Source organism: Dromiciops gliroides, chromosome 2 (genome assembly GCF_019393635.1).
Source record: "Dromiciops gliroides isolate mDroGli1 chromosome 2, mDroGli1.pri, whole genome shotgun sequence".
NCBI classification, from domain to species: Eukaryota; Metazoa; Chordata; class Mammalia; order Microbiotheria; family Microbiotheriidae; genus Dromiciops; species Dromiciops gliroides.
Genome location: NC_057862.1, coordinates 469,295,785 through 469,315,102, shown reverse-complemented (window position 1 = coordinate 469,315,102; position 19,318 = coordinate 469,295,785). Strand labels below are relative to the sequence as shown.

Here is a 19,318-nt window from a genome sequence, read left to right as displayed (position 1 = left end):
GACACTTAACACTTACTAGCTGTGTGACCCTGGGCAAGTCACTTAACCCCAATTGCCTCACTAAAAAAACAAAAAACAAAAACAAAACCAAAACCAAAGATAATGACAACAATACACAGCATTCTAAAATTTCTGGGATGCAGCCAAAGCAGTAGTTAGGGGGAAATTTATATCTCTGAATGCATACATCACTAAAAGAGAGAAAGAGCACATCAATTAATTAGGCATGCAACTAAAAAACCTAGAAAAAGAACAAATTTAAAATCATTAATTAATACCAAAATGGAAATCCTGAAATTCAAAAGAGAGATTAAAAAATGAAAGTAAAAAAAAATTGAACTAAAAAAATAAAATTAGGAGCTGGGGTTGGTTTTATGGAAAAAAACCCCAAACCTAAGCAAATAGATAAGCCATTTGTTAATTTGATTTTGTTGTTGTTGTTGTTGTTGTTGTTTTTAGTGAGGCAATTGGGGTTAAGTGACTTGCCCAGGGTCACACAGCTAGTAAGTGTTAAGTGTCTGAGGCCGGATTTGAACTCAGGTACTCCTGACTCCAGGGCAGGTGCTCTATCCACTGCGCCACCTAGCGGCCCCTGTTAATTTGATTTTAAAAAAGAAGAAAACCAATTTACCAGGATTGAAAATGAAAAGGTGAAAAATGAAGATGAAATTAAAGCAATTATTAGAAGTTATTTTGCCCAATGATGTGCCAATGAAACTGATAATGTAAGTGAAATGAATATTTAAAAAATAGAAATCATCCATATTAACAGAAGAGGAAGTAGAATATTTGCATAATCTTATCTTAAAAAAGAAATTAAACAAGTCATTGGTAAGCTCCCTAAAAAAATTTCCAAGACCAGATGGATTCACAAGTGAACTCTACCAAACATTTAAGGAACAATTAATTCCAATATTATATAAACCATTTTAAAAATAGGCAAAGAAAGAGACCTACCAAATTCCTTTTATGATGCAAATATCAGCTGTTTGGAAAAATACGTAAAGGAGTCCTAATTCCTTCTATGACACAAATAAAGTTTTGATACCTAAACCAGGGGGAATAAAAACAGAGAAAGAAAATTTTAGGCCAGTTTCCTTAATGAATATTGATGCAAAGATTTTAAATAAAATGTTAGTGAGGAGATTACAGTAATATATCACTAAGATCATACTCTATGACTGTGTAGGATTTATGCTAGGAATATAGGGCTGATTCAGCATTAGGAAAACTCTATGCAAAATCAACTATATAATAACAAAAACAGCAAAAATCATATCAACAAATGCAGAAAAACCCCTTTGGCTAAAATACAACATCCATTCTTGTTTTTTTTTTTAAATAACAGCAGAAAACATAGGAATCAGTGGAGCCAATCTTAAAATGATATGTAGTATCCATCTAAAATGAAGGAACAAACATTATTTGTGATGGGGATAAATTTCCCAGTAAGATCACAGTGAAGCAAGGATGCCTATTATCACCACTATTATTCGATATTGTATTAGAAATGCTAGCCATATAACAATAAGAAAAGAAAAAGAAATTGAAGGAATAATAGGTAATGGGGGAAAATTATCACTCTTTGCATATGATATATTATACTTTGAGAATCCTAGAGAATCAAATGAAAAACTAACCAAAACAACAACTTTAGTAAAGTTGCAGGATATAAAATGAACAGACATAAATCATCAACATTTCTATCTACTACCAACAAAACCCAGTAGGAAGAGTAGAAAGAGAAATTCCATTTAAAATAAATCCAAACGATATAAAATACTTGTGAGTCTTCATGCCAAGACAAATCCAGGCACTAAATGAACAATTATAAAGCACTTTTCACACAAATAAAGATAGGTTTAAGCAGAGAAATATAAATTGCTCCTAAGAGCAGCATTCACTAATCAATGTAAATAAAGATGAGCTGTGCCAGTAAGAATTCCCAGGACAAAGAGATGAGGAAACATAGGAATCTAAGTAAACGAAATTTCGGGAAGATGATTACTTTATATATCAAGTAATTGGAACAGGTACGAGAGAATAAGCTTTCTTTTATTCATATAGATCATAAGATGGCTCTAGAAAAATAAAAACTATCCTCTATGTAATGATTAAAAGAAATGTCAATAATGCCTTATATATGAAGAAACAGATTTACTCATTATAACACTCAACACTAACCTTTTCACATATTAGTATTTGATTATGCCTATAAAACTGTGAGCTTTAATTGAGAGAAGTTTGCTTGTTACCTGAATTGGAGCTGTTGTGGAACAAAATGAATAAAATAGAATTTTTTTTAGAAAAACATTTTGTAGATTTTTCTATATTTGCAGTGTGTCCGGTCTAAGCCCCATATGTTAGTGGTCTACAGAATTGGAATATTTTGCTTTGGAAAGTTTTTAACTAGAATTGATCAGATTTAATTATTTTTAATATGACATTTCAATATTCTTTAGTTCTCATGATTGTATTTCAATACTTCATGAATCTGTACAGATTACATGGGCTTCTATGGTTGCTATGCTCCTCTCCCACCAGGCAGGATATGAATCCAATTCTGCTGGACTTCAAGTATAGCACTCTAGCCGTTATGCCATACACAACTTGGTATTTGTGTCTTATTAAAATGTAATTTGAGATATTTAAACTATTGACATTTGTCTTTGTTAATTTTTTGTTGCTTAGAGAAGTTTGCTTGATTTCTTTCCAAACTGATTGCCTTAAAAACTTACAAAAAATATTTATTTTTGTTGCTCTTTGAATCAACACCGTTTTTACAAATAAGTGCAAATAAAAGAAGTCAGGGTCATTCAAATACATGCAGAGAGTAGAGATTCAAGAAAACCAATTACGGGAGAAAATCAGTTCTGGGCTGAAAAATGTTTTGATTCTTGTTAGCAATGTAAATTCTGCGTAGAAAATGGACTGAGAGCCTTCAATACAGAAATTATATCTGTCATGGAATTAGAAATCCCCTTTTATACTTTTATTCTGGCAGTGGTATCATGCTGAAATGACTATAGTAAAAACCAATTTTGAAATTCAAGTGATCAAACATTTATTAAATACCTTGTGTCAAATTACTCTGCTAACATTGGGGGAGATAACAAAGTTTATTAAAAAAAAAAAGCTTGTTCCTGCACTCATGTAATTTATAGTCTAGTATGAGTCAAAGACAAACACAGGTATGCAACATTAGATAAGTTCATTAGAGATTTGTGAAACAATGTTCGCTACAAGATAGAAAAGGAAAGGTTATTTTCTACTGGAAGGATCTGAGTATGCTTTCTGTTGGCTATGGCATTTAAATAGGGTTCTAAAGGACAAATAAGAATTGAGTAGATGAAGAGAGAGGCCATTCCATGTATTAAGCAGCTGCTGTATACTAGGCACTGTGCTGAAATAGTGGGAGCAATTCAATTTAGCAACAAACTTTTCATTAAGTGCCTACTATGTGTGAGGCATTGTATTAGGAATACAATAAAACAAGGAGCACTCAAACATAAGAAGGAGGGGTACGTGTCAACTTTAACAAGGAGAAGGACTGCCTTATCCTTTGAGACTAAAGCAAAGGAGAGTGACATGGGCAAAGAATAGGGAAAAAAAGACATAGAGTATATGGGAGGGGAGGGGAAGCAGTTTGTTTGACATGAAAAGTGAATGGAGGGGGGCAGCTAGGTGGCACAGTGAATAGAGCACTGGCCCTGGATTCAGGATTACCTGAGTTCAAAGCTGGCCTCAGACACTTAACACTTACTAGCTGTGTGACCCTGGGCAAGTCACTTAATCCCAATTGCTTCACTAAAAAAAAAAAAAAAAGAATGGAGGGCAATAATATAAAAGATTAGAAAAATAAATTGGTTCTAGATCATAGAAACTCTTGAAAACTGAATAGAAGAATTTGAATTTCACTTAGCAGTCAAAAAGGAAGCATTTATGTTTTTGAGCAGAGGGGTTGCATGACCAGATTGGTGTGTAAGAAAGATTATTTTGACAGCTACTCATATATGGAAGGTGGTATTTGCATAGGGAGGGGAAGGGAGGGGAGGGAGGAATTAGAAAATGAATAGGTCATAAGGCCTGAACTGGATTTGATGGTAGGGATTGAGGAGAGGATGCTTAAAATTTTATTTTATTTTATGTTACTAAATAACATAAAAGAACGTAATATTTATTGATGTATTTTGTTTCCTATTTCATCATAGCTATCCCCAATGTCGTTCCCCCTCCCCATCCTAGAGAACTATCCCATATAACAAACAGTACTTTTTAAAGAGGAAATAAAAGCACAACTGATTGATATATTGAAAAAGTATTAATAAATAGGTGGGTTTGGGGTGTCTCCCCATATTTCTTTACTGGAATCATGGTTGACCTTTATAATTTTGCTACATTCACTTTCGTTTTTTTGGTGTGTGATTGTTCTTTACAATTACATTGTGATTACTTTGTATATTGTTTTCTTGTTTCTTGCTTACTTCACTTTTATTAGTTCTTTGGGATCTTTCCATGCTTCTCTGTATTCATCACACCATTTCTTAAAGCACAGCAATATTCCATTACCTTCACATACCACAGTTTGTTTAGCCATTCTCCAATCACTGGACATCTACTTTGTTTCCAATTCTTTGCTATCACAAAAAGTGCTGCTATAAATATTTTGAGATATATCTTTGAGAAGACTCATCTTCCTGTGTTTAAATCTAGCCTTATTGACCTACTAGCTGTTTGATCCTGGGCAAGTCACTTAACCCTGCCTGCCTCAGTTTCCTCATCTGTAAAATGAGCTGGAGAGGGGCAGCTAGATGGCGCAGTGGTTAAAGCGCTGGCCCTGGATTCAGGAGTACCTGAGTTCAAATCCAGCCTCGGACACTTAACATTTACTAGCTGTGTGACCCTGGGCAAGTCACTTAACCCCCATTGCCCCGCAAAAAAAAAAAATGAGCTGGAGAAGGAAACAGCAAACTCCTCCAGTATTTTTTGCCATGAAAACCCCAAATGGAGTCATGAAGAGTCAGACACGACTGAAAGGTTGAACAACAACAAAAATAACAGGCTGGGGGTGGTTAGGTGGTGCAGTGGATAAAAGCACCGGCCCTGGATTCAGGAGTACCTGAGTTCAAATCTGGCCTCAGACACTTGACACTTACTAGCTGTGTGACCCTGGGCAAGTCACTTAACCCCCATTGCCCCGTGCAAAAAAAATAAAATAAATAAAATAACAGGCTAAGTATTTCCCTGTATGAAATAGGAAACCACTGAAGGTTTTTAAAATAGAGGAGTGTCATGTTCAGGCCCATACATTAGGAAGCTTATTTTGGCAACTAAGGGAAGGATGAATCAATTTGGGGATAAACTAGAAGCAGCAAAACCAACAAGAAAGTTATTAAAATAGGAAAGATGAGAGGTCTGTGGTTGCAGTGTGAAGAAAGGTAGATGTAAGAAATGCTGTGGAGATAAAAATCAATGATTTTTTGGGGGGGGTGGGGCAATGAGGGTTAAGTGACTTGCCCAGGGTTATAGATCTAGTAAGTGTCAAGTAAATGTCTGAGGCTGAATTTGAACTCAGGTCCTCCTGAATCCAGGGCTGGTGCTTTATCCCCTGCACCACCTAGCTGCCTCCTAAAATAAATTATTTTTTTTTCCCACTGATTGGAGATAGGGTATAAATAATTTAATTCCACAAATATATTGAACATCCACTAAGTTATGAGTCTGGATGACTGGAAAGATGATGTTCCTACTTTTTGTTTGTTTTTTTGGTGAGGCAATTGGGGTTAAGTGACTTGCTCAGGGTCACACAGCTAGTTAAGTGTCAAGTGTCTGAGGTCAGATTTGAACTCAGGTCCTCCTGAATCCAGGACTGGTGTTTTATCCACTGCGCCACCTACCTGCCCCGATGTTCCTACTTTAATAGAAATAAGATGTTGAGGGGAAGATGATGAGGTAAATTCAGAATATGTTGAGCATGGAGGTGTTGGTTAAAATAGAAGTGTCTGGGGAAATGTTGGAAATATGTTACTCCTACTCCATACTTATTACATATAAACACATACATAGCCACAGACACACACAGAGAGACACACATTTAATTCTGATGTAATCCACGGTTTCACCAGCATAGGTGCAACCTCCACCAGTATGTTTCGCTTCTCTTCCCCACCTTACTAGATCATCCTTTTGATCACAGACTTATATTTCAACACTAATATTGAGTACGTGAAACCTTTATAGGACCTACTAGATTTTGTCACTTTCTGGTATGGTGTTTGAGAACCCAGGGTTATTTCCACTCCATAAAGCTTTGGAGAAGGACTTTGTTAAAAGATTTGTGCATATATTTAATATATATGTTTTGTTTTTGTTTGTCAGGTGCTCAGAATTTTGATGTCATCAGGCTATCAACATACCGGACAGCTTGCAAACTAAGATTTGTACAAAAAAGATGTAATTGTAAGTTATCCTTTCTTTTTTTTTTTTTTTTTTGGGCGGGGCAATGAGGGTTAAGTGACTTGCTCAGGGTCACACAGCTAGTAAGTGTCAAGTGTCTGAGGCTGGATTTGAACTCAGGTACTCCTGAATCCAGATTTGGTGCTTTATCCATTGTGCCATCTAGCTGCCCCTTCTTTTCTTGTTTTTTTTTTTTTTTGACCTTGTGAGATCATATATGGATCTTTTCAGAATCCAGTATTATAATGTAAGAATTTTAATATACTAGCAATATTATCTGTTTTATTCTTTTTTTTTTTTTGGTGTGAGGCAATTGGGGTTAAGTGACTTGCCCAGGGTCACACAGCTAGTAAGTGTTAACTGTCTGAGGCTGGATTTGAACTCAGGTACTCCTGACTTCAGAGCCGGTGCTCTATCCACTGTGCCACCTAGCTGCCCCATCTGTTTTATTCTTTATCTTTAACAGAGATGTGTGTATATGGACATGTATATAATGTATATACACACATATGTAAAAGAAAGAATAAAACAGCTAATATTATTAAAAATACAAGACATATATATGTATGTGTGTTCATATATATATGTGTGTGTGTATATATATATATATATATATATATATATATATACACACACATATGTCTTTTCAGTTGGATTATAAACTGCTTAATCATAAGTTTGGGTTTCACATTCTTTTATATTTCCCATAATGTACTGTGTGATGTTTTGCCCCATAATGGATACTTGGATATTTGTTTGTTGTTATTTTTATTATGTCCGCATACTTGAAATGAGAGGAATATATTTATCCTGTTTTTTTTTTTAGTGAAATGGGTTTGCTAAATTTACTCTGATTTAAAAAATATATACATATTTTTAGTCATCACTTTAATACTGCATTACTAAAATGTTTGAGGTCACTTAGTAATGGATTGTTGTTCTTGGAATCAGAAAACTTGAATTTTTTTCTTAATTCATGGATGTAACTTTGTGACCCTTAAAAAACAATAAACATTTTAATTTAAAGTTTTGACTTCCAAATTCTATCCTTCCTTCCTTCACTGCCCCTTCCCTAAGATGGTAAGTAATCAGATATAGGTTATAAATGTACGATTATGTAAAGCAACAATAATTTTTTGATATTTTTGTCATCACTTAATTTCTTATCACCATCCTTTCTCAATATATCCTCTCAGAGAAAGATACCTTATAATAAAGAGAAAAAAGAAAAATAAAGAATACTTCAGTAAAGCTAACCAACACATCAAAAAGTCTGATATTATATGCATTGTTGATCCCTCACCTCTTTTCTTTTCCTTATATACTATCTTGCTTGATGGACTCATCAGCTTCCATGGATTCTACTATCATCTGTTTGCAAATGATATCCAGCCCTAAACTCTCTCCTGACTTCCAGTCCTGTACCATAAACTGCCTTTTGTATCTTTCCAACTGAATGTATTGAAGACATCTCAAATTCAGCATCTCCAATAAAGAACTCATTATCCTTTCCAGTGTTCCCAGAGTGATGTGACCTGGAGTAAAGTCACTAGATCACTATCCACTTGGTCTGAACTCTGCAGGTTCCTAATCTGGGTTTGGGTCTGAGCAATGGACCTGTGGACTTGCTCCATTTGGAGTTTCAGTAGACTGGTGCTGGACTTAGTTGTTATCAGCCAGCTGGAAAGCTCTGCTAGTTCAGAGTGGTAGAACTTCATGCTTCCCATTAGCCTGGGATTTCTGCCCTGGTTATTCTATTGCAGACTTCATGCTGAGCTGGAAGCTGGAAGTGAGACTCTGTTCTGCTATTTGGTCTGAATCACAAAGCTTCTGCTTGTTCCTTTCAGTACATGGCCTTCTACTTGGGGAGAGAGTTAACTTTTCTAGGCTTTAAGGGTTTCTGACTTTGGGCTTGTTGCTGGTCTCACCAGTGTGCTAGCAATTGGGATGCAGGACCATGAAAAAACCAGTAGATAGTGTTTGGAGGGGCAGCCAGGTGGTGCAGTGGCTAGAGCATTGGGCTTGAAATGAGGAAGACCCATTTTCATGAGTTCAAATCCCGCCTCAGAACTTACTAGGTGTGTGATTCTGGGCAAATCATTTAACTCTGTTTGCTTCAGTTCCTTATTTGTAAAATGAGCTGGAGAAGGGAATGGCAAACCATTCTGGTATCTTTGCCAAGAAAACCCTAAATGGGGTCACAAAGAGTTGGACATGACTGAAAAGGTTCCAAGGTTGGAATCATTTGGTCCTTATAACCTTTACATATGGGACAAACCTCAATTATATTACCTGGGCAATGGCATTCCTATAAACTTTTTCTTGCTTCTTGATCTTCCAATAGCAGTTAGGTGATACACTGGATATAAAGAGTGCTGGATTGCTGTCAGGAAGACCTGAGTTCAAATCCAGTATCAGATACTTATTATCTGTAGGCTCTGGGCAAGTCACTCAACCCCAGTTTGCCTCAGTTTCCTCATTTGTAAAATGGGGATAATAATAATACTTGAGGATTAAATGAGATTATATTTGTAAAGCCTTTAGCAAACCTGAAAGTGCTATGCTATTAGTGGTGGTGGTGGTAGTAGTAGTGTATGATATAAGATATTATTTGTTGCCAGCTTTGGGATTTTTCAGTTGGTTTTTGTCCTTTGTTCTCAGAGAGGACCAAAATGACACCACTATGCTGGAGTCAAGGTACAGTGTGTCCAACTGTGGTTGATCTGACCAATATGAGCTTGTAATGCTCTACCACAAGTGAGCACAAATGATCTGTGTAAACATTTTGAGGGGCAGCAATCATGACCTCATACAAAGAAGAAGCAAAAATAGACTTAATTTAAAGGGATAATCAGGGAAACTGCATTTTTCTAAAAGGTACCCTACACAATGAAGTAATATGAAAATTTTTACAAGTTTCTCTGATAAAGGCCTTATTTCACAAATACATGCCGAGTATAGAACTGAGTCAAATTTATAAAAATAAGCCACTCCCCATTTGATAAATGGTCAAAGGATATAAATGGGCAGTTTTCAGGAGAAGAAATAAAAGCTAACTGTAGTCATATTAAAAAATGCTCTAAATCACTATTGATTAGAGAAAGGCAAATTAAAACAACGAGGTCCTAATGCATACCTATTAGAAATGACAAATGCTGGAGGGGATGAAGGTACATTAATGAACTGTTGTTGGTGGAGTAGTGAACTGGTCCAACAATTCTGGAGGACAATTTAGAACGAGGCCCAAAGTCTATAAAACAGTGCATACCCTTTGATGCAGCAATACAACTACTAGGTCTGTGTCCCAAAGAGATCAAAGAAAAAGGAAGAGAACACATATGTATAAAAATATAGCTACTCTTTTTTGGTGGAAAACAATTGGAAACCTAGGGGATGCTCATCAATTGGAAAATGACTGAACAAGTTGTGGTATATGTTGGAGTACTGTTGTGCTGTTGGGAAATGAGGAGGGGGTGTTGGTTTCAGAAAGACATAGCAAGATCTTTATGAACTGATACAAAATAAAGTGAGAAGAACTGGGAGATTGTTGTGCACAATAATAATAATGTTGTAATGATGATCAAAGACTTAGCTACTCTGATCAGCGCGGTGATCCAAGACAGTTCCAAAGGACTCATGATAAAAACATGCTATCTATCTCTAGAGAAAGAACTGATGAACTTTGAGTGCAAATTGGAAGTATAACTTTCTTATTTTCTTTATTTTTATTGCTTTTAAAAATTATAGCTAATATGGAAATGTTTTGCATAGTTTCACATGTATAGTTGATATTATATTGCTTGTCTTCTTAGTGGATGGCAGAAGAGAGGGAGAGAATTTGAAACTCAAAATTTAAAAACAAAAGAATGTTAAAAATAAATAATAAAATTAAAAATTCTCTCTCATTCTTTTTAGTTGTGTAAACATGGGCAAGTCACTTATCTCTGCTAACTATTGTCTGATTTCTCTTTGTAGCTAAACTTCTCAAATAGGTGCCCCCACTTCCCTCTTCCCATTCTCTTCTTAACCCCTTAAGATCTAGCTCTGACCTTACCATTCCATGTTATTGATGTCTTAGTTGACAAATCCTATGGCCTTTTCTCAATCCTCATTCTCCCTGACCTTTTTGTGGCCTTTGACACTCTTGATCATTTCTCCTTGACATTCTCTTCTCTCGAGGTTTTCAGAAAAATGTTCTCTCCTGCTTTTCCTCCTACCTGTCTGACCACTTCTCTGTATCCTTTGCTGTATCCTCTTCCAGATCATGTTTTCTAACTGTAGGTGTTCTTCCCCTCATCTCTTCTCCATCTATACTTTTTACTTGGTGATCTCATCAGCTTCCATGGATTAATTACCATCTCTACGCTGAGGATTCTCAAATCTACCTACTTGCCCCAAACTCTCTGCTGACCTCCAATCTCGCATCTCCAACTTCCTTTTAGATATCTCAGACTGGATGGGTAGTAGACACCTTCAATTTATAATGTCCAAAATGGAACTCATTATATTTCCCACTAAACCCTCTCCTCAACCTTCCCTACTACTGTAGAGATCAACACCTTCCAGACCCTCTGGTTTGCAACCTAGGAGTCATCCTGGACTCCTCACTATTCCTCACCTTGTCTCCCACATCCAGTCTGTTGTCATGGCTTGTTGATTTCACCTTTGCAACATTTCTTGAATATGGCCACTTCTTTTCTCTGACACTGCCACCACTCTAGGGCAGGACCCTAGCATTTCACACTGGGACTTTGAATTATTATTATTACTACTGTTGCTTTTGATTTTTTGTCATTTTCTATAATGTTTTATAAATGTGCTTGTATTCTTCACTGGTGTTATCCTTGTCAGCCAGACTTTCTGTTAATGAAGGAGAGAATGTTGGCTGATTAAAGTAGTTTCTGGACTCTTGGCCTCCTTATTCTGGTGAATGTTGTACTTCAGATCTATTCCTCTAAGATAAATGGTGAGAATTGAAGTCAGTGTTAAATGGGTCAGCTAGGTTTATTGTAATTGTGCATGGCGTTATTTTTATCATTGTGGAATGTCAGGTGATTGCTTTAGAGCTGGAAGGAACCATAGAAGGTCATTTAGTTTAACCTCCTCCTTTTACAGATGATGAGACTGAGGCCTAGAGAGGCCCTCTGACTCCTGATCTAGGGTTCCTGCCAAGCAATCAGGCTACGTCTCTTCTTTCTCATATTTTGGTATCGGATTTTCACTTTTGTTCTAATCGGTTTGTATTACTCCTGTGGGGTATCTGATTCTGAAAGACTCCTACTTTGCTAACAAGTCATTTACCATCAAGTGATAGTGAAATATGCTTTTGTCATGTTTGTCAGTGCTCTCCATATTCAGCAATTCCAGACTGTCGTCTGGAGACCCAAGACCCCCCACACTTAGGGACCCAGGCACGAGTGTTTGGAGCAATCTCCAAGCCTTTGGTGTTTCTCATGACTTAATCTGGAGCTCCTTCTTTCTCTCTGTCTCTTTCTCTCCCTGCCTCTGTGGATGTGTGTGTGTGTGTGTGTGTGTATACATATATATGTATATATTTACAATTTATATATAACATATACACATATACATATACATACACATACACACATATATTTTACAGTTCACTCTCTTCCCTCATGTCTATTTATGTAGTCAAGGTAAAGATAATTATGGTATACATTGATTTGGTTTCAAGGATCTTATGTAGTTCTTCATAAAATTTTTTAACTTCATCCTCTATGGCAAATGTTAGAGAACAAGCTATAGTTTTCTTTGTGAGAACTGCTCTCTTTGATCAAATAAATAAGTATCCTATGAAATGATGATTTTTCTTGCCTTTGGGCAAAAGATGAAATAAGTACCACCTTTACACGCAGTTCTGGGGGCATTCTGTCTGCTTTGCTTCTTTCTGTAACTTGCTCATGTTGTCAGGTTTTATTTATAAGGATAATATTGATTATAGACTTATTTCATTCCCCTCCAGCAGTGTCACTGGACCAAGTTCTCATGTTCATTGCATGAAACAACCAAACTAAGTCTATAGACAGTTTAAAAACTGAGGTCCTTGGTACTCTCTTCCCCATTTCCATCCCCCTGCTGTGGTCACCAGAGAAACAGAAACAGAAGCAGAAGGGGTCAATAGTACATTGCAGTTGGGTTTGTTTTTGTTTTTGTTTTTGTTTTTTTTTGCTTTTTGCGGGGCAATGGGGGTTAATGAAGGACTTGCCCAGGGTCACACAGCTAATAAGTGTCAAGTATCTGAGGCTGGATTTGAACTCTGGTCCTCCTGAATCCAGGCCTGGTGCTTTATTGACTGTGCCATCTAGCTGCAGTTGAAAGGGTACTTGGATGTGCTGAATGAGGACCTGGGTTCAAATCCTGACTTTGGTACTTAATTCCTTGCATAGTCTTGGGCAAATCATTTATCTTCTCTGGGTCCCCATTTTCCTCAGCTATAAAGTCAGGGGATTGGACTAGATGACCTTTAAGGGTTCTTTTAGCTTCAGATCTGTGAGCCTATGCAGACACATTTGCCTTTTTTTTTTTCTTTTTTCCATAGCTACAGAAGCTGTCACCTTGCAGTTGCTGCTCATTAGCCTCTGTGTACTTAGGCTGCTCTTAAGACAGATGAGGCTGTCTCTGTGACCCGTTTTTTTATGGGGCAAACTCCAAAGGCCTTTTATAAACTATAAACTGCAGAGCATGGGGCGAGTGGAAGGGTTAAGTACATTCCTTCTGTCCCTCCTTTGGAAAGAGGCAGTGCTAATAACCTTTAGGGACATAGTCTCTGAATGCTTCTTGCTCAATGACTGAGAGGGGGATGACCTTCTCAAGATAATGTCAGATCTGGGGCCTGTTCAGTGAATTCCTCAGCTAGGTGGCACAGTGGATAAAGCACCAGCCTTGGATTCAAGAGGACCTGAGTTCAAATCTGGCTTCAGACACTTGACACGTATTAGCTGTGTGACCCTGGGCAAGTCACTTAACCCCCATAGCCCCACCCCCCAAAGTTTTTGATGTCAGACCTTTGATCCCAGGAATAAAGGGGGGTGGCAGATGGTAGGCAAATAATGTACTCCAGTCCAGAGTCTTGAAGAATGACTGCTTCTTAACATCTTCGACATCCCACCCACTAGAGCCCAGACATCTCTCTGTGTTTTGTCCAAGTAGCTTGCACTTGATGCCAGTGGTTTCTGTGGATAGGAAGCACGGGTAGCAGACCTCATTATTGACAATGCTGTCAAATATTTCCTCTTTATCATCTCCAGAGAATAGAGACTAGAATGTACTCCCTTCTCACCTTCTTTTCTAACAATACCTAGTTTACTTTAAAGTTCAGCTTGGATTAGCACATGGGAAGAGACAAAAAACAGGAATTAAATTTAGATATCGGGACACTTGCAAGGGTTGAGGAAACAGGGACTAAACTGGAATGCTCTGTGGCAGCTTGAATGCCCTTACTGCGCTCTCTGGTGATGTGTTTCATTTATAGCAGGTTTGCTTTGGACTCATCTGTTCTTCAAAGGGAAAAAGCACTGCCACATTTTGGAATTTACACAGTGATATGGCGAAGTGATCCTGTATCATTTACCATAAAGTAACACATAAGGTAAACTTCATTTCAGAAGCTGATTCTGGATTTTCTGAAGAAGTCCAAAATTCCATCCTCAGTGAAACACAAAGGATTTATAGTCATCACAGGCAGAACTTTAGGGCAAGAGACTTAATGAGTTGGTTGCAGACCTGACATTATAAACTGGTATGTACTGTTCTTGAAGAAGCACTCTATGAGATGTGATATGAGCTTGCAAGACTCATCAGACCTACTGATTAATACCTGTTTTTGCTTTTTCACATTGAATAAATTTAGAACATATGTGTTGAAAGCAATTGGGAATGTTTCACTAGAGAGCTAGGTGGACAGCTGGAGGATTTGGAGTCATAGTTTTTTATTCTCGTTTTAGATGATACTGAATTTGTAAGAGAGGACAAAAGAAAATGAATAGTTAGTGATATAGATGTCATCAAAGAAAGATATCCAGTTTTCTCTACAATATAACCTCTGCTAACAGGAAGATGGCTGAGGGAGAGAGTACTGGCCCTGAAGTTGGGAGGACCTGAGTTCAAATTTCTCCTCAGGCACTTATTAGCTGTGTGACCTTGGGTAAGTTACTTAACCCCAATTGCCTCCAACATCTGGAGCCATTTCCAGTCCTCCTGATATATATCTTGCCATTGGACCCAGATGGCTCTGGAGGATAGAGTGAGGCTGGTGACCTTGCACAGTCTTCCCTTACTTGAATCCAATTCACAGCAAGTCATGACATCACCCTGATGTCATGGTCCTCTTCAAGAACGGAAGGAAAACAGCAACAGCAATAGCCTACCTAATTGAGAAGCTTTGAATTTTATTCATTGGGTCAGGTAGTTTAAAAAAAATCACAAAACTATATCCAAAGGAGGACAATGTATGATATATAAAATGTTAACACAGAAAAGAGGTCCGGTAAGTCTTAGGTAAAAATAGCAAAAAAAATACTTGTAATAAATACTCATAGCTCCAATACATTGGTATAAAGTAACAAAACTAAATTAAAAATTTAAATAATATAAAAAAGACATTCGAGGTATCGCTTAGTACAGTACTTAAATGGTGGAATAAATTTGTAGTGGTGGCTGAATATATAGTGTGGTAGCTAGAAAAAGCAATAGCTTTAGAGTCAGAGGACCTGGGCTCAAGTCCTGTTTTTGATGCTTATTATCTGTGTGACCTTGGACAAGTCACTTAAGCTTTATGGTCCTCAGTTTTCTTATCTGTAAAATGAAGGGTTTGTATTATGAGGACCCTAAAGTCCCTTAAAGATCATAGAATCATAGATTGCGGAGTTGGAAGAGACCTCATGTTTCATATAATTCATTGTGCTGACCTAAAGATGAAAATTCATCTTTGATAGTTAAGGGTCGATTTTGATTCTGAATATTGGGAGTATTAACGAAAAAGTGTCCTGAAGGTATAATTCATAACATTGCTAAAAAGTATACATAAATATATTATTTAAAACATTAAATAATTAAGTGCTTATTCCATTATTTTACAAATATAAACATGTTATATCAAAATTATCTTTGGTTAGATTTTTTGTTTTCTAAATTTTTTAAATATATAAAATCATTTATTTTTATTTAAACATTTTTTTACCCTGCAGGGCAATGAGGGTTAAGTGACTTGCTGGGGTCACACAGTTAGTAAGTGTCAAATGTCTGAGGCTGGATTTGAACTCAGGTCCTCCTGAATACAGGGCTGGTGCTTTATTCACTTAGCTACCTAGCTGCCCCTTCAACATTTTTATTGATATCTTTAAAAAAAAACTTTTATTCAGCCATAATCCACCTTCTCATCCTTCTACCCAAAACCTCTGCCCCCAAATGGGAATGCAACAAAAGTATAATCAAAGCAACTTTCCACATCAGCTATGTCCAAAAAACACCCATTTCTCAATATGTATTCTGAGTTTTTCAGTTCTGTCAGGAGGTGGTTAGCATGTTTCATCATTAATCCTTTGGCATTGTGGTTATTATGCTGATAAGAGTTCAGCACAACAGTATTCCATTACATTTATATACAATGACTTGTTCATTGATCTTCTAATTTATAGCTACCTTCTCAGCTTTGTATTCTTTGCCACCTCAAAAAAAGCCATAATATTTTTTTTACAAAGTTTATTCTTTTTGGGACTAATTCTTCCATTAGTCTACTCTCTTTGTATTTACTCCTCTCCCACTTTCTCCTTTTTCCTTCTATTTTCTTGTTGAGGGAAATATATTTCTGTACCTAAGTATGTCTGTATATTCTTCCTTTTTTTTTTGACCAGGTAAGATGAGAGTGAGGTTCAAATGTCAGCCTGCTTCCTCCTCCTTGTTTGTATAGATGTCTTCTTGGGCACCATGATTATATGAGATAATTTTCCTCAACCTGTCTAGCCCTCATCTCCTCCCTCCCCCACAATGTGGCCCTTTTCTCTATTTCCATTCTTTCAATATAATCATCAGGATACAACAGAACCACTATGAAACCTTAATTGGACTCCCTTTGTGACCCTGAGGGTGTTATGGTTCGGAGAGGATACACACACCATTGACCCACATTTGAATGTAAGTAGTTTAGCCTCGTTTAGCCCATCATCATTCTTCATTCATGTTTACCTTTTTAACATTTATCTTTGCTGTTGTGTTTGAACTTCAGACTTTCTATGCAGCTCTGATCTTTTTATCAGGAATGCCTGAAAATCTTCTATTTTCTTAAGGATTCATTTTTTCTCCTGTAGTATTATATTCAGTTTTTTTGGTTAAGTTATTTTTGGCTTTAAGTCAGTAGCCTTTGCCTTCTGGAATATTGTATTCCAAATTTTCTGGGTTTCTATAATGGAAGTTGTTAAATCATGTGTGAACACTGATTGTAACTCCTTTGTATTTGAATTCTTTCTTTTTGGCTGCTTGCAGTATTTTTTTTCTTTGACCTTTAAACTCTGGTGTTTAAATTCTTGTGTTCCTGAGAGTTTTCATTTTGGAGTTACTTTCAGGAGGCAACCAGTAGATTCTTTTTATTTCTGCTTTGCCCTCTCATTCTAAGAGACCTGGGCAATTTTCTTTGAACTTTTCTTTAAATAAGATTCCAGCTCTTTTTTTGTTTTCAAGGTTAGTTGTTTTACTTTGAAATATCTTAGATTTTCTTCTACTAGTATTTTTACTTTGTTTTAATATTTCTTGTGTCTCATGGAGTCATTGGCTTCTACTTGGTCTATTCAAATTTTTAGGGAGTTTGTTCCTTAGTCAAGGTTTTGTACTTGTGCTAATCTGCTAATTCACTTTCTAGTTCTTTCTTCCATAACTCTCATTTCTTTTCCATTTTTTCCCTCTAGCATTTTCATTCCATTCATTAAAAACATTTTAATATTCTTTTAAAAACTCTTGCTTCATCTCTTCCAAGCATTCTAGTTGAAATTTTCTCTGAGGTTTTGCTTGAGGCTGTTTTTCAAGTCATTCTCTTCTTATGAATTTGTGTCTTGAGATTTCTTGTCACCATTATATGTTTTATGGTGTGGCACTTTTTTTGTTTGTTTGTTCTTCTAGACATCTTCCTGACTTAGGATTTGATGTTAGGGTTGGACTCTGCACACTTTTGTAGGGAAGGTCTGGGCTGTTGCTACTTTCTTGAGGTACGTACTGAGTGCTGTGTTATTTATTCTAGGATCTCAGGGACAGGATAGGGATCTGGAAACTTTAATTGTTCCCAAAGAAGTCTGCCCTAGGGCAAAGTCAGATTTCTACCCCCTTCTCCAACTATTTCTGCTAGATCTTAAACTGGTTTTAGTTATGAACAAAAAAGATTCCTGTTGGACTCAGCCCTTGTCAAGCCACCTGAAAAACCCTTTTGGTTCAGGTCCTCCTGAATCCAGGGCCAGTGCTTTATCCACTGCGCCAACCTAGGTGCTCCTAATCCTTTTGATTCAGAGGCAGAATTGTAGGTTTCCCTTTGGTCTGAAATTTCTGTCCTGGTTATTCCTTAGCAGGCTAAATGAGATGCTAGAAATGAGACCCTGTTCTATGCTGTGGAATCTGAACCACATTGCTTCTGAACTTCCAGGATCTCCCTACCTGAAAATGCTATTCTTCTCTACAGATCCTCTTCTCAGTCCTTTCTGGATTTGTGACAAAGTTGCCAGTTTGCACCTGCCCAATATGGTCTGGTGGTACCCTGATACAGATCTGAGATCTCCTTTTGCTATGGTACATAGCCTCTCTGTAGATACTGGAGTACTTCATGTATATTGTGCTCTTGCCTTGACTCTATCCCCAATGTCCATAGACTTCCCTGTCTGTTTCTTTATGCTGAGGTAGGCTGGACTTACTGTGATGTTTTGTGGACAGTATATTTTCTAGATCTGTTTGGACAAATTCTGTGGAGGGAGTTTGCTATACTGTTTCTTATCATTCCATTATCTTGGCTCTACCTCCATTGATATCTTTTTAAATAGCACCTTTATTTCTGAATATATTGATCACTTGATCTAGAGAATAAAAGTAGAGGGGGAAAAAACCATTAAAAACTAATAATATGATTAGTGAGGCTGAAAGTATATACAAAAAGAGGAAGATGCATTAAATTTATTTTTTATTCTGAGTTTAAAGAACAGTCAAAATCAAAAAACATTTCCATGTACAAAGAACAGAAAAGAATATTATTTGTAAAAACTGCTGGACTTTATTATATCTAATTTGTTTTATATATGTATATGTATGTATATATATAAAATAAATTCAACATGTTGGTTTCAAAGCTCACTTCCTTGTCCTGTTTCCTTTTGTTAAGGCTAAAATTCTAGCCAAACTGTCTAAAATATCTAATGAGTGGTTGCCAATAAATTATAAGCTTTAGCAAGAGTTAGGCTTTTAAGCATTTATTAAGGAGAATAAGAATTTGGTAAAGAGAGAGAGAAAGGTCTACATTCATCTATCTATTAAAGGGAGAGCACATTTCTAGCTCTGCTCTCCGCCAGAGTCCACAGGAAAGAGCCCGAGTCAGAGCGCCAGGCTCCCCCTTCTTCCTCCCACCAGCAAATGTCACTTCCTGACACCAAAGAAAAGACTCATGGTCTTGCCCTCAGAGACGTTCACCTCATGACAGAGCTTTTCTACAGTAAGTCTCCAGCAGGTGGCGTCATTCCAATCATTACACTTTAGAACTTCTCTTACATACATTTAAAAAAAATTCTTTAATGACTTCCTTTTCTTTTTTTAATAAAAGTATTTTATTATTTTCCAGTTACATGTAAGAGATTTTTAGTTCCAAATTTTTTTCCCA

At 36.7% G+C, this 19,318-nt stretch overlaps 1 protein-coding gene across 7 annotated transcripts in view; it reads left to right on the top strand.

Annotated features, from left to right (window-relative positions):
• DTNB (dystrobrevin beta) overlaps positions 1 to 19,318 on the top strand; it is a 356,870-nt gene that overhangs the window by 28,469 nt on the left and 309,083 nt on the right. For all 7 annotated transcript variants that reach the window (XM_043986585.1, XM_043986582.1, XM_043986583.1 and 4 more), the window contains exon 3: positions 6,379 to 6,459. In XM_043986585.1, the coding sequence (XP_043842520.1) occupies positions 6,379 to 6,459 (81 nt within the window). The remainder of the gene's footprint in view (positions 1 to 6,378; positions 6,460 to 19,318) is intronic.